We start from the raw sequence: 14,868 nt of genomic DNA on the forward strand, positions 1-14,868 counted from the left end.
CTGTCCCACGTACTGCTCAGCAACGCACGAGACCCCACTCGCTCACAGGCGTTCCCTGGCTGAGCTACTCATGAAAAGGACACTTAAAACCAGACTCTTGCTGGTTCACCCCAACCTGCATGATCAGGTAGAGAGCAGGCGGCAGCAACAAAATGTAAACGATGGTCGCGCCACTGTGTCACGGGAAATTGATCTGAATGACCCTGTGTATGTGCTAAATGATGGACATGGTCCCAAGCGGATCGCGGGCATGGTGATAGCTAAAGAAGGGTGTTTGTAGTCAAACTAGACAATGGACAAATTTGCAGAAAGCACCTGAACCAAACGAGGCTGCAGTTCACAGACTGCCCTGAACAACCCACAGCAGACACCACCTTTTTCGAGCCCACAACACATACCCAAAGGATCAATGACACCACGCTGGACCAGGAAATCGAACCCATCACGCCCAACAGCCCTGCAAGGCCAGGCTCACCCAGCAGCCCTGCAGGTCCAACAACATGCTAACCCAGCCAGGGCACAGCCAACACACCAGAACAGACATTTGTACCGAGGCGGTCCACCAGGGAAAGATAGGCTCCAGATCGCCTCATCTTGTAAATAGTTTTCACTTTGACTTTGTGGGGGGAGTGATGTTGTGCATCTGTAAAGCATGCACTCCCATGTTCTGCCACTAGGGAGCTCATCCCCTGAAGTCCCAAGGGATCCCAGCATCCCTTGGGAGGACTGTATATAAGCCGGCCCCTAAGGCCTGTTCCTCACTCTGGAGTGTATTAATAAAGACTGAGGTCACTGTTACTTTAACCTCCCTGTGTGCAGTCTCATCTGTGTTAGGAACATAATAGAAGGTATAATTAATTCTTTGGCAAACCAAAGGAAGCTGCAAAGGGATATTGATTAAATGGGGAATGGGTTAAACATTAGCAGATGGAATTAAATGTCAATAAGTATGAGCGGATAAAAAATAACAGCATTATTTGTACTCTGAAAGGAAGTAGACTCAGTGCTGTGAAAGAGTGGGTATAGGTTTACAGGACATTAAAGGCAGCACCTGAGGTCGATAAAACTGCAGCAAAAGCTAATAAATTCTAGATTTTACCACAAGGTATAGAATATAAAAGCCAAGAGGTAATGATGAAGCTGCATAAAACTTTACTAAAGATCTCAGTTAGAGTACTTGTGCAGTATTGGACTCTATGCTATGAAGATATTGAGGCTTGAGAGAGGGTACAATATAGATGCACTAGGGTGGCCTATTTTGAGGAAAGTTTAAGGCATTTTCATTAGAGCAATGCAAATTACAGGGTAGAAGTAATCAATATTATAAAACGTAGGACAGGATAGATAGAAGCAGACTGTTTCCAGTATTGAGGGGTCTGTAACAAGGGCTTTAGGTACAAGATTTATGTAAGAGATTTAAAGCGGCGAGCAAGAGAGACTTCTTCCCAGAGAGTTGTGCGAAATTCGTGTACAGGGTTCGTGGTTGAGGCAGAAACTACGTTGACAATCCCTGCATTACAAAAGTGACTACACTTCAAAAGTACGAATTTGACTATGAAGCGCATTGGCACGCCCTGAGGTTGTGAAAAGCGCTATATAATGGCAAGTTCTTTCTTTTGTTGTTCGTTTTTCATTCTTTAGCATTCAAGATTAGATTGGATAGGTGGATTGCAACTGCTGCTGTAAATACAATACAATGAAGCCATCTTGACTGTGTGCTTTAGTGATGTCGTAATGAAGCTATCGGGGCCAAGATGTCGGGGCCAAGGAGAGGCGTGAGTTCGGGGCCCAGAAGAGGCGAGGGTCCAGGGGCAGCACGGGCCAGTCCACACTGCGATATGTGTGTGCACTAGGTCTGTGCAGTAGAGCTGGTCTCCAGTCATCTTGGATAACCCTTGCCAATGGAACAAGACCTAGCTCTGTCAAGCCTGTGTGGTGGCTGGTGTGCAATGGCCACCACACGTTAAAAAAAATCCATGTACAGGCATCTTCCACCCTTCAAGATTTAGTTTGGTACCTGGAATATTAAGTGCTTCATTGAATCACCTGTGAACTTTTTGGTGTGGAAGCAAGTTATCCTCGACTCGAGGGACTGCCAATGATGGATCGGTGGATGAAGGAAAATGGGACAAAGCGATTATGGGAATGGAGTAGCTAAATGCAATTAGGACTATTTGCTCACGTGGAGGGTAAATGCCAACACGAACAGCTTGGACCGAATGATCTATTTCCGTGTTGTAACTTCTATGTATCTATGCATTTCTATGAACAGTTTAGAACATTGTTTGAGCCTCAATGTTAGGCTGTAATCTTTAATTTTCTCTCTGATATCTATGATTTAATATTTATGGTTATGTTTTCTTTGCTTTGGGAAGGTGTAGCAAGTTTTGCCATTAAGAGGGTCTCCAGTGTTTCAATATCATCTCTGATGATGATTACAACAAACTATTGCACTCTTTTGAGGCAACATAAATGAAAATATACAGGAAAGTAACTTGCACTATATTATGTGGGAATTCTATAGACATTGCAAATATTCTGATATTCTATATTTGGTAAACTATCTTAATGTCAAATGTGTTGTGTTAATCATTTTATACCATTTGTGTGGTCAAAAAGAACTTAAAAAGTATTTTCATGATGTGTGCGATCCCCATTTATTGCCCATTCCTCGTTGCCCAAGAAGGTGGTGGTGGGCCTTCTTGAACCACTGCAATCCTTGTGGTCCCATGATGGTGCTAGGTGAGGATCATTACTTAGTTAAGCTGTTACAAGTAAAATTTAAGCCTGTCTTTTACCCCTACCAAGTCTAGTTTTAGTTTTCTTTGAATATTTGAAGACAATAATTTGTTTCCCAAGTGAAAAGTCTACAATTGCCCTTTAAGTTTTACTCATTGTTCTCATTCGGATACATGTTTTATTTAGGCCAAGTCAAAGCCATTGAACGACTCTGCAGCTTCTATGAGAAGGTTTTACATGATAAACAGCAATGTAGTATATATTATGAGCACTGGCTGATGCTTGCTCATAAGTTAAAGGACAAGGAACAAGAGATGAAAATGTTGAACATTCTAAGTCATCTTTACCTGTCGTTCAACACAGAGAGGTAAGTGAAATGAAGTGGGGCCATCTACCTCAATGCGAAATACAGCAATGAACTATTTAATCAGACCATGCCAATCCTTACTTAATCCACATCATAAAGCTACTGCATGTTTCTTTATACAAATTATTGTCTTTCCAATGTACCAATCTTTTCATATTTAAATATTCTGTTAAATTGGGATGAAAATATTTCACACAACTTCAGCAACATAAAATATCCTATTATATGCTTTAGAATAAAGAACATATGTCTAGATCTTTCTTGTGTTTTATGCATCCATCACAAAGTAATTGTTGAAGTATTGAAAGTAACAGAATTTCAAATGTTAGTGCCTACAGATCGGCATTGGACTATACCAAACAGAGCCTGAGGAATTTTATTGATCTAGGAATGCTCTACAAGGAAGCAGAGGCCTGGCTGCTGGCTGGAAAGATCTATTACTTGATGGAAAAAGATGAACTTGTTGAGCTGTACTTTCAGGTACTAATTCTTTACAAGATGTTACCATTCAAAGACAATGGGGTTAGTTCTGCCTTCTGGGTGTCTGATCAGCAGAGTGTGCTTGTCAGCCGCTCCCCAGCAGCCCTGGCCTCATTTAAATCTGGCAGATGAGTTGCAGGTTGTCAAACAGGCGTCTCGATGCAGCTCACTGGATTGCCAGCAAGGTAAGTTAGGGGGTTGGGGGAATGTCAGCAGCTTCTCCGGAGCTCACAAAAATAATTTGATGTTTAGCTTTGGTGGGCTTCTTTAGTTGCATCGCCTGTGTAACTGATCAGTGTGTGCATGGCGCATACTCCGACCAGTTCCGATCTGAAATGGCAATCGGGGTCCTATTTACATGGTAAGAACACGGATTTCCATATGAAAATGGCTGATCTCCTGAAATAGGCAGGCACTTTGGACACCTGACGATAGGCCCCTTTTAAATTGTAGCCGACCACATCGCCGGTGTTAACGGGATGAGAAGGTCATTGCCTTCATTTTGGGGCTATTGCACCCCATTAACACCAGTCAACGGCAGTGAAAACTGTAAACCATTAACTAGAATTCCATAGGTTTTAAAACAGAAATTGTTCAGAGCCTATATTGTTTTAATGATTGTATTTTTGATGAATCTTATGAATCAATCAGGCAGCTATACAGACAGCTCAGAAAATGGAGGATTTGCACTTTACCATGAAAATCAATGAAGCAGCAGGGGACGTGTTTTACAATGGACCTAGGAAGCGAGAGAAAGCAACATCATTTTATAGGGTAAGTGATAGAAATCTATCATTGACTATCATAATAACAAAGACTGAAAATCCTTGGATTATAGAAACATAGAAACATAGAAATTTACAGCGCAGAAGAAGGCCATTTTGGCCCATCGTGTCCGCGCCGGCCGACAAAGAGCCGCACGGCCCTTGGTCAGCAGCCCTAAAGGTTACATATAAACCTATGAACAATGACGGAAAGGAAAAGAGCACCCAGCCCAACCAGTCCGCCTCACACAACTGCTATACCCCTTATACTGAAACATTCTACACTTCACCCCAACCGGATCGCACCTGGCAGTGCCCTCCAATGCGGAGCCCCCTGCCGGAGATGGGGGGGAACGGCGGGAGGAGTTAGTAGGAGGGCATCTGGGGTAGCACCACTTCGGACACATGTCCCATGCTATGTTCTGCCTTGTGGAAGGTGGGTATAATGTATGCACCTATGAATATTCTCCCAGGTTTGTAGAGCCGTTGCATTTCTGTGGTCTGGAAGAGTCCGTGTTCCATGTGTATGTAAAGTGTGTGAGGTTGCAGCCCCTCTTCTATTATTTGAAAGGGCTGCTCCTTGATTTTTGGTTGCACTTCAGTCCTACGCTCCTGATCTTGGGCACCCGGTGCAGAAGGGAGCAGGCAGGTCAGAGGGCCTCCTCATAGGACTGCTCCTGGGCCTGGCCGAGGTAGCCATTAACAGGCCCTGGCAGAGGGCAGTCAAGGAGGTCATTCCGCCCATCTGCCTGCTCTCTTCCTCAATAAAACTCAATAAAACCCCAGTCGGTTTGGTCTAGGTCATCCACGATGAGGTCTGCAGTTGTAAGACTAGTGAATGAACTGGTAATGTGTTGTGTGATTGTTAAAACCTTTATTAATAAACCAGCTAGTTTTTAATAGAAATGTGTTGCTATGAATTCTTGAGCAAAGAACCTGTGAAGCAAATACATTACAGAGGGGTTGCTCTGGTCTTCTCCCAGCCGCTGGCAATCATCCTATCAGCCCCTGAGCAAGGGGGATGATCTGGATCAATTATTTTAATAAAACATTTAGATTCTTCTAGTGTCCAGACCATTTACTTGGCTTGGACCCCACCGGGTGACTCCAGATATGCTTTTTTGGAGGATTCATGTGTTACATATTAAAAACCAACATTCTTACTGCTCAGATAAGATAGAGTTCATTGCAATTTATTATGGACACAGTTCAGAAGGGAATTAATAGACCTTCTCCACACTGCAAGAAAACTATTAATACTCTTCTTAATGCTGATTATTGCAAAGTTGGAGCAGACAATCTGTGTGCCACTATCTCTGTTGTTAGTAAAAAAGAAAGTATATTCTGCTGTTACAAACAGATCAGGAAGCAATAATAGGCAGACTTAAAGTGTATGCACAGTTGCAAACACACTCAGTGGACCAGATTTTCGGCTTTTGGGGGTTTTTTGGCGAAAACGGTAGCGATACATGAAACATACCGTTTTCGCTGTGCTACCGTTTTTGGCCCGAACTTTCGGCCTTTACGTCTGGGTAAGGGAGGCATTGTGCACTCATTTGCGGCGCAAAACCACGAGTTTCGGCAACTTTAGTCTGGGGCCAGGAGTGCTGCGACAGAGGCCTTGGGAGGGGGAGAAAAAATTCCAAAAAACATTCGAAAAACATTTACAAGACCCTTAACTAAGTAATCACTGCAAAAAAATAAACAAATAAAAACTTTAACTTAACTTTTTTGCAGATTTTCATATTTACTGCTGCTGGCAGGGCTGCAGCGATAGGTTTGACCTGTCACTATACTGGGCACGGCGTACGGGTCGGGAAAGTGCCGAAAGCCGGTCGCAAACGCAATCCAAATCGTTGCACGTCGGCGCACCTCTCCCCGGCGGTACTTGAAAGTGCCGCCGCAAACAGGTACCGAGAATCCCGCCCGGGCTTTGCGACCGGGTTTTCGCGGCGGAGAGTCAAATCGCGGCGAAAACCTGGTCGCAAACCTCACGAAAATCTGGCCCAATTTGTGTTTGACCCCACTGCAATCCTGGTCTAATGTAAAAATGTTAAGCCATGCATCCATTCTGTCACCTGACAGAGCTGAAGAGAAAACTTGATAATACCACAATGGGAAAGCTTCAGAAGGGTTAAAAAAATCTTTTAAGCTATCTATCGATATAAGGCTAGACTTGGGAACCAAGAAAAAATAATGTTGTATACAGGATCTACCAAAATTAAATAAGAACTGACCCTAAATTGTGTACGTTGATTTAGAATATTTTCCATTCAAACCAAGGGAGGGTTTGCACCAGTAGCATGGATTTTGCTTTATCATCTATCCAGATTCCCACAGGAGATATGCAGGCTATCAATCCTGTACTAACAAAGGGCCCAAGTTTCAGGCCGCGCCTAGACCGGCGCAGCCCCGACCTGGACACCCGTTTTTCGCGCCACAAAGTGCGCCGAAAAAAAACGTACCTATTCTCCGGCTCCCTGCAGGTCCTCTGGAGCTGGGCGCAGCGCAGCACGAGCTGTGGGGGGCGGAGCCAGGTCCCTGCGCTGAAAACAGTGTCGGGACCTCTGCACATGTGCGCTACAGTGGGCGCGCATGTGCAGTAGCTCCAGGCGCCCAAAACTGTGTGGGAGGGGCCCAAAGCACGCAGCCCCTAGCACTGGGGCTGCATGGATAAGGCTGCCACCCACGCCCAGCTCCTGCTTCCTCCAGACCCGACCCGACTTGACTCCCGCTACCCCCCACCCCCGACCCCCCACCGGATTGTACCCCCCCCCCCCGACCCGATCTCCACTTCCCCCGCTCCCGACATCCCCCCCCGACCTCCGCTCCCGACCCCCCGCTCCCGATCTCTGCTCCCAACGGCCCCTCCCCCGCCGCCCGACCTCCGCTCCCGACCGCACCCCCACCGCCGACCGACCTCTGCTCCCGAGCTCACACCCCCACCCCCGACCGACTCAGCTCCCGACCCCCCCCGACCGACCTCCACTCCCGACCTGACCTCCCCCTCCCACCCCCGACCGACTCCGCTCCCCACCCCCCCTGCCCCCGACCTTGACCTCCGCTCCCGACGCCCCCCCACCACAACCCCGACCTCCGCTTCCGACCTCCGCTCCTGACTTTCCCCCCGACCAACCTCCGCTCCCGACCTCCACCCCCCCCCAACGACCGACTTCCGCTACTGACCTCCCCCGACCGACCTCCACTCCCGACCTGACCTTCCCACCCCCACTCCCTCGACCGACCTCCGCTCCCGACCTCCCACCTCCCCGACCGACCTCCGCCCCCCCCCGACCGACCGACCGACCCACCCCTCCCTCCCTTCTCTCCCCCCCTCCCTCCCTTCTCTCCCCCCCTCCCTCCCTTCTCTCCCCTCCTCCCTCCCTCCCTTATCTCCCCCCCTCCCTTATCTCCCCCTCCCCTCCCTCCCTCCCGTCCTTCTCTCCCCCCCTTCTCTTGCCCCCTTCTCTTGCCCCCCCTTCTCTCCCCCCTCCCTCCCTTCTCTTCCCCCCCCTCCCTCCCTCCCTCCCTTCTCTTCACCCTCCCTCCCTTCTCTCCCCCCTCTCCCCCTCCCTTCTCTCCCCCTTCCCCCTCCCCCGCTTCTCTTCCCCCTCCCCCTCCCCCCATTCTCTCCTCCCTCCATTCTCTCCCCCCCTCCCCCCTTCTCTCCCCCCTCCCTTCTCTCCCCCTCCCCTTCCCCCTCCCTCCTCCCCCCTTCTCTACCCCTCCCCCTCTCCCTTCTCTCCCCCTCTCCCTTCTCTCCCTCCCTCCCTTCTCTCCCCCCCCTCCCTCCCTCCCTTCTCTCCCCCCCTCCACTCCCTCCCTCCCTTCTCTCCACCCCTCCCTCCCTTCTCTCCCTCCCTTCTCTCCCTCCATTCTCTCTCCCCCCCCTCCCTTCTCTCTCCCCCCCCTCCCTTCTCTCCCTCCCTTCCTCCCTCCCTTCTCTCCCCCCACCTCCACCCCCTCCTTCCCTTCTCTCCACCCCTCCCTCCCCCCCTCCACCCCCTCCCTTCTCTCCCCCCACCTCCACCCCCTTCTTCCCTTCTCTCCACCCCCTCCCCCCCCTCCCCTCCCTCCCTTCTCTCCCCATCCTCCCTGCCCTCCCTTCTCGACCCCCTCCCTCCCTTCTCTCCCCCCTCCCTCCCTTCCTTCCTTCTCACCCCCCGCTCTCCCCTTCTCACCCCTCCCTCAACCTCCTCCCCCCTTCTCACCCCCCTCTCACCCTTCTCAATCCCCCTCCCCCTCCCCTCCACCCCTCGCTGTCAGAAACACAGACACTGACAGACAGAGAGTGAGAGAGACACACGCAGACAGACAGAGAGATAGAGACACTGACAGAGACACACGGCGGTGGGGGGGCGTCCCAGCACGCTGTTGGAGGACTCCCGGTGCTGCAGTCAGTATGTAGAAAATGTTTTATTTATTGATTTAAAAAAAACATTTTTTATTAATTTTTTTTGATTGATTTATTGGTTGATTTATTGATGTATTTATCTTTTATTATTGATGATGGCTCTTTTTGTAAAACTGAAGTGTTTAATGTTTGTAAACTTCCCTTTAAACCCCCCCCCCCCAACCCACATTCCCAACACCTGATTTGTAACCTACGCCTGATTTTCTAAGTGTAGACAAGGTTTTTCTGAGCGTACAAAAATCTACACTTACTCCATTCTAAGTTAGTTTGGAGTACGTTTTCACTGCCTAAACTTTCAAAATGGGTGTAAGTGGCCGGACACGCCCCCTTTAAAAAAAAATCTGTTCCAAACTGAAACTGTTCTAACTGACTAGAACTGGAGCAAACTAAATGCCGAGAATTGCAATTTCTAAGATACTCCATTCTAAACCAGTTGCTCCAAAAAAACAGGAGCAACTCAGGCCTAAGTGCTGAGGGGCATGCAGGAGAGGCAGGAAATTATCTTAATCACAGAAATGTCAGAGTTTGAATGAACATCTTGGTCAAAGTTTGTTTGATGGCAAATTAATGCTGCTAGTTTGAGCATTTGCCAACTTTCAACCTGCAGGTTTTGAGTCTTTATTTGATAAAATGTGCACTGTATGTTGGAGAATTTGAGCAATAACAACAACTTGTATTTATATAGTGCCTTTAACATAGTAAAAAGTCCAAAGACGCTTCACAGGAGTGTTATAAGACAAAAAATAAATAAATTTCACACTGAGCCTCATAAGAAGAAATTACAGCAGATAACCAAAAGCTTGGTCAAAGACATACTTTTTAAGGAGCGTCTTAAAGGAAGAAAGAGAGGTAGAGAGGCGGAGAGGTTTAGGGAGGGTGTTCCAGAGCTCAGGGCCCAGGCAGCTGATGGCACGGCCACTGATGGTTGAGTATTTATAATCCGGATGCTCAAAAGAGCAGAATTTAAGGAGTGCAGATATCTCGGGAGGTTGTGAGGCTTTGTGGCGGAACTTCGGAGGTTGGCTAGTTTATGTGAGTTCTCCGATGAACTGAGGAGAGAAATGCTGAGAGACTTTTTCATTGAAGGAATAGGCCACGCAGGCATATTCCGAAAGCTCATAGAGACCAAGAACCTGACCTGAGAGGCAGCAGCACTGGTTGCACAGACATTCTTGGTAGGGGAAGAAGAAACGAGGTTGATTTACAATGCAGGTACGACAACTAACGAAATATTGGAACAAGTAGTTCACAGCACTAAACAAGCTGCTACCCCCACACACAGACAAAACCGGGAGAACAGGCTCTTGACAGCAGGCAGAAGCCATCAAGGGCCACAGGAACGGCCGTTCACACCTCATCAACCCACAATGCGAACAATCAACTACAAACTGAGAGAAGCTCAAGAGAGATCAGCCAGACGCAACTCATTCTTTGGAAACTCTTTGAACAATGGAACAGGTCTGTGCTGGAGGTGTGGGGGTGGGCACTCGGCAAGGGGATGTCGATTTCAGCAGGCTGTTTGCAGAAATTGTGAATATACAGGGCACTTGGCCCGTATGTGCAAAAAAACGGCAGCTTGGCTGGTATACGAATCAGATGGGTCGGAAAGCGGACCAGAAGATGGTGGGGACAGTACATGGGACACCGGTGTACAGCGGGTCAACACGTTCAATGGCCGCTGCTCCTACAACAGGACGCCTCCTATAATGATGAGGGTCCTACTCAACGGGATATCTGTCAACATGGAGCTGGATACGGGAATGAGTCAATCTCTCATGGGCGCTCAACAATTTGAACAACTGTGGCCACATAAAAGAGACAGACCAAAACTCACAAGGGTCGACAGCAAACTAAGGACCTATACCAAAGAAATCATACCAGTCCTCGGCAGCGCCATGCTCTCTGTCACACATAAAGGGACAGTGATACGACTTCCCCTGTGGATTGTCCCCAGAGACCCCCCAGCACTGCTGCGGAGAAGCTGGCTGGCAAAATTAAACTGGAAATGGGATGATGTCCATGCCATGTCATTAGAGGAACTGACCTCCTGCTCAACAGTTATAAAGCGATTTGAACATCTCTTTCAGCCAGGTGTGGGCACTTTCAAAGGGGCCAAAGTCAAAATCTACATCACACAGGATGCTAGACCGGTCCATCACAAGGCCAGAGCTGTACCCTATGTGATGAGGGAAAAGATTGAACACGAACGAGACAGGCTTCTGCGGGAAGGCATTATATCACCTGTGAAATTTAGTGACTGGGCAAGTCCCATCGTCCCCATCATGAAGCCTGATGGATCCATACGAATCTGTGGGGACTACAAATCTACCATAAACAGAGTCTCCCTACAGGACCAGTACCCGCTGCCCAGAGCGGAGGACTTATTTGCCACATTGGCTGGAGGTAAACTTTTCTCAAAATTAGACCTCACATCTGCGTATATGATGCAAGAATTGACTGAGGAATCCAAGCTACTCACCACCATCAACACACATCGAGGCCTTTTCATGTACAATCGATGCCCATTCGGCATCAGGTCGGCAGCTGCCATATTCCAGCGCAACATGGAGAGTCTGCTCAAGTCCATCCCAGGGACAGTTGTATTTCAAGACGACATACTTATCACGGGCAGGGACACCGACTCCCATCTCCGTAATTTGGAGGAAGTACTAAAGCGGTTGGATCGGGTAGGCCTACGAGTCAAGAAATCCAAGTGCCTGTTTCTCGCACCCGAGGTTGAATTTTTGGGCAGAAGGATTGCCGCTGATGGAATCCGCCCAACAGAGTCCAAAATAGAAGCAATTCGCCTGGCACCCAGGCCCCGGAATGTCTTAGAACTGCGCGCCTTTCTTGGGCTACTCAATTACTTTGGGAACTTTATGCAGAACTTAAGCACGCTGCTGGAGCCTCTCCACATGCTACTCAGGAAGGGGTGCGATTGGTTTTGGGGGAACGCCCAGGAACGCGTCTTCAATAAGGCAGCAACCTTCTGCGTTCCAACAGTGTTTTGACTTTCTTTGACCCAGGTAAAAAGCTAGTTCTCACATGCGATGCGTTAGCGTATGGGGTCAGGTGTGTTTTGCAACATGTCAATAGTGCGGGCAAATTCCAACCCATAGCTTATGCCTCCAGGTCACTTTCGCGGGTGGAGCGCGGGTACGGAATAGTAGAGAAGGAGGCGCTCGCGTGCGCGTACGGTGTCAAAAAGATGCACCAATACCTTTTCAGGGTTAAGTTCGCATTAGAAACCGACCACAAGCCCCTCACGTCCCTCCTATCTGATGAGCAAGGCAATAAACCCCAACGCCTCGGCGCGAATTCAACGGTGGGCACTCATGCTGCGTCCTACAACTATACCATAAGGCACAGACCAGGCACAGACAACTGTGCCGACGTGCTCAGCAGGTTACTCCTGGCGACCACGGAAGAGTCTGACGAACAGGACTGTGAGATAGTCATGGCAATCAATGCCTTTGAGTCCACAGGTTCGCCCATGACGGCTCGCCAAATCAGAGCCTGGACGGCCAACGACCCCACGTTATCCTTAGTAAAAAGATGTGTCCTAACCGGTGACTGGGCAGATGCTCGCGATGCCTTCCCCGAGGAATTAAAACCCTTTCATAGGCGCATGCATGAGTTATCACTACAAGCAGACTGCCTGATGTGGGGCAGCCGAGTAGTCATGCCTCTGCGAGGCAGAGAGGCATTTGTCCGGGAGCTCCACCGTGAGCACCCGGGGATCGTTCTCATGAAGGCCATAGCCAGATCCCACGTCTGGTGGCCTGGTATTGACGTGAACCTGGAGCTCTGCGTCCGAAGGTGCACCATTTGTGCCCAACTCAGCAATGTCCCCAGGGAGGCTCCACTGAACTCCTGGCCCTGGCCTACCAAACAGTGGTCGCGGGTGCACGTAGACTATGCCATTTATGGGCAAAATGTTCCTCGTAGTTGTAGATGCACTTTCAAAGTGGATCGAATGCACCATTTTAAACTCGAGCACAACCTCCACCACTGTGGAGAGCCTCGCAACCATGTTTGCAACACACGGAATCCCTGACATATTGGTCGGTGACAATGGTCCGTGCTTCACCAGCGCAGAATTTTCCAAGACTTTATAATTGACCACGGCATAAATCATGTCAAGACGGCACCGTTCAAGCCAGCCTCCAACGGCCAGGCAGAGAGAGCAGTGCAAATCATTAAACAAGGCATGCTTAAAATCCAAGGTCCCACGCTGCAGGGTCGCCTGTCACGACTGCTGCTGGCATACAGATCTCATCCGCACTCATTGACTGGGATCCTCCCCGCGCAACTGTTGATGAAAAGGACTTTAAAAACAAGGCTCTCATTAATCCTCCCAGACATGCACGAAATCATTGAGGCAAAGCGCCGTAAGCTGACTGAGTACCATGACAGAAATTCAAGGGGGTGATGGAATGAGATAGGGGACAAGGTGTTTGTACTAAACTATGGCAGGGGTCCCAAATGGCTTGCAGGGACAGTAACGGGCAAGGAAGGAAACAGGCTACTGGTAGTACAAATGGACAATGGCAAAACCTGCCGGAGGCATGTCGATCAAGTCAAAAGCAGATTTACCAACAACACTGCGGAACCAGAGGCAGACTACAATGTGGAACTCGCACCACACCTGGTGGACAGACAGATGGAACAACCTGAGGAAAGGGCAATCCCAACAGACAGCCCAGGCGAGTCAACAACAATCACACCAATCAAACCAGACAGCCCAGGCGAGATACCAGCAACCACACCCAAAGAAAAACAGACACCAAGGCAAACAACTGAACCACAACTCAGACGCTCCACGCGAGAGCGTAGACCATCTGAGAGACAATAAGACCTTGGGGGAGGGTGATGTCATGTATCTTACATTATTATATATAACTGTATCCTAACATGCTATACATGACTGTAATAAGGTATGACCTGTAACCATCGGCATACCTTACCATCTGGGGTGCACTTGCAAGTAACAGGTATATAAGGGCAGGTCTCATGCAAGTGCAGCATTCCAGAGCTGTGAAATAAAGGTGCAGGTCCAGAGTGACCTTGACTTCACTACATGCCTCGTGTGAATCTGTACTGAGGGGACAGGACTTTACAGCTTTAGCCGTAAGGACCACATCTAACTCCCTTTTGAATATATCTAACAAACTGGCCTCAACAACTTTCTGTGGTAGAGAATTCCACAGGTTCACAATTCTCTGAGTGAAGAAGTTTCTCCTCATCTCAGTCCTAAATGGCTTACCCCTTACCCTTAGACTGTGACCCCTGGTTCTGAATTTCCCCAACATCGGGAACATTCTTCCTGCATCTAACCTGTCCTATCACATCAGAATTTTATAAGGTTGTATGACATCCCCTCTCATTCTTCTAAATTCCAGTGAATATAAGCCTAGTCGATCCAGTCTTTCTTCATATGTCAGTCCTGCTATCCTGGGAATCAGTCTGGTGAACCTTTGCTGCACTCCCTCAATAGCAATGTCCTTCCTCAGATTAGGAGACCAAAACTGTGTGGCCTCACCAAGGCCCTGTACAAATGCAGTAAGACCTCCCTGCTCCTATACTCAAATCATTTCGCTATGAAGGCCAACATGCCATTTGCCACCTTCACCGCCTGCTGTACCTGCATGCCAACTTTCAATGACTGATGTACCATGACACCCAGGTCTCTTTGCACCTCTGCTTTTCCTAATCTGTCACCATTCAGATAATATTCTGCCTCCCTGTTTTTGCCACCAAAGTGGATAACCTCACATTTATCTACATTATACTGCATCTGCCATACATTTGCCCACTCACCTAATTTGTCCAAGTCACGCTGCAGCCTCTTAGCATCCTTCTCACAGCTCACACTGCCATCCAGCTTAGTGTCATCTGCAAACATGGAGATATTACATGCAATTCCTTTGTCCAAATCATTAATGTATATTGTAAATAGGTGGGGTCCCAGCACTTAACCTTGTGGTACCCCACTAGTCACTGCCTGCCATTCTGAAAATAACCTGTTTATTCCTACTCTTTGCTTCCTGTCTGCCAACTAGTTCTCTATCCACATCAATACATTACCCCTGATACCATGTGCT

The 14,868-nt window shown here is 48.5% G+C and overlaps 1 protein-coding gene across 4 annotated transcripts in view; it reads left to right on the top strand.

Moving 5' to 3' along the window:
• Positions 1 to 14,868, top strand: part of sh3tc2 (SH3 domain and tetratricopeptide repeats 2) — a 114,942-nt gene that overhangs the window by 81,650 nt on the left and 18,424 nt on the right. For all 4 annotated transcript variants that reach the window (XM_070878429.1, XM_070878432.1, XM_070878433.1 and 1 more), the window contains 3 exons: positions 2,926 to 3,106; positions 3,436 to 3,586; positions 4,238 to 4,360. In XM_070878429.1, coding sequence (XP_070734530.1) covers positions 2,926 to 3,106; positions 3,436 to 3,586; positions 4,238 to 4,360 — 455 coding nt within the window. The remainder of the gene's footprint in view (positions 1 to 2,925; positions 3,107 to 3,435; positions 3,587 to 4,237; positions 4,361 to 14,868) is intronic.

Source organism: Pristiophorus japonicus, chromosome 4 (assembly GCF_044704955.1).
Source record: "Pristiophorus japonicus isolate sPriJap1 chromosome 4, sPriJap1.hap1, whole genome shotgun sequence".
Lineage (NCBI taxonomy): Eukaryota > Metazoa > Chordata > Chondrichthyes > Pristiophoridae > Pristiophorus > Pristiophorus japonicus.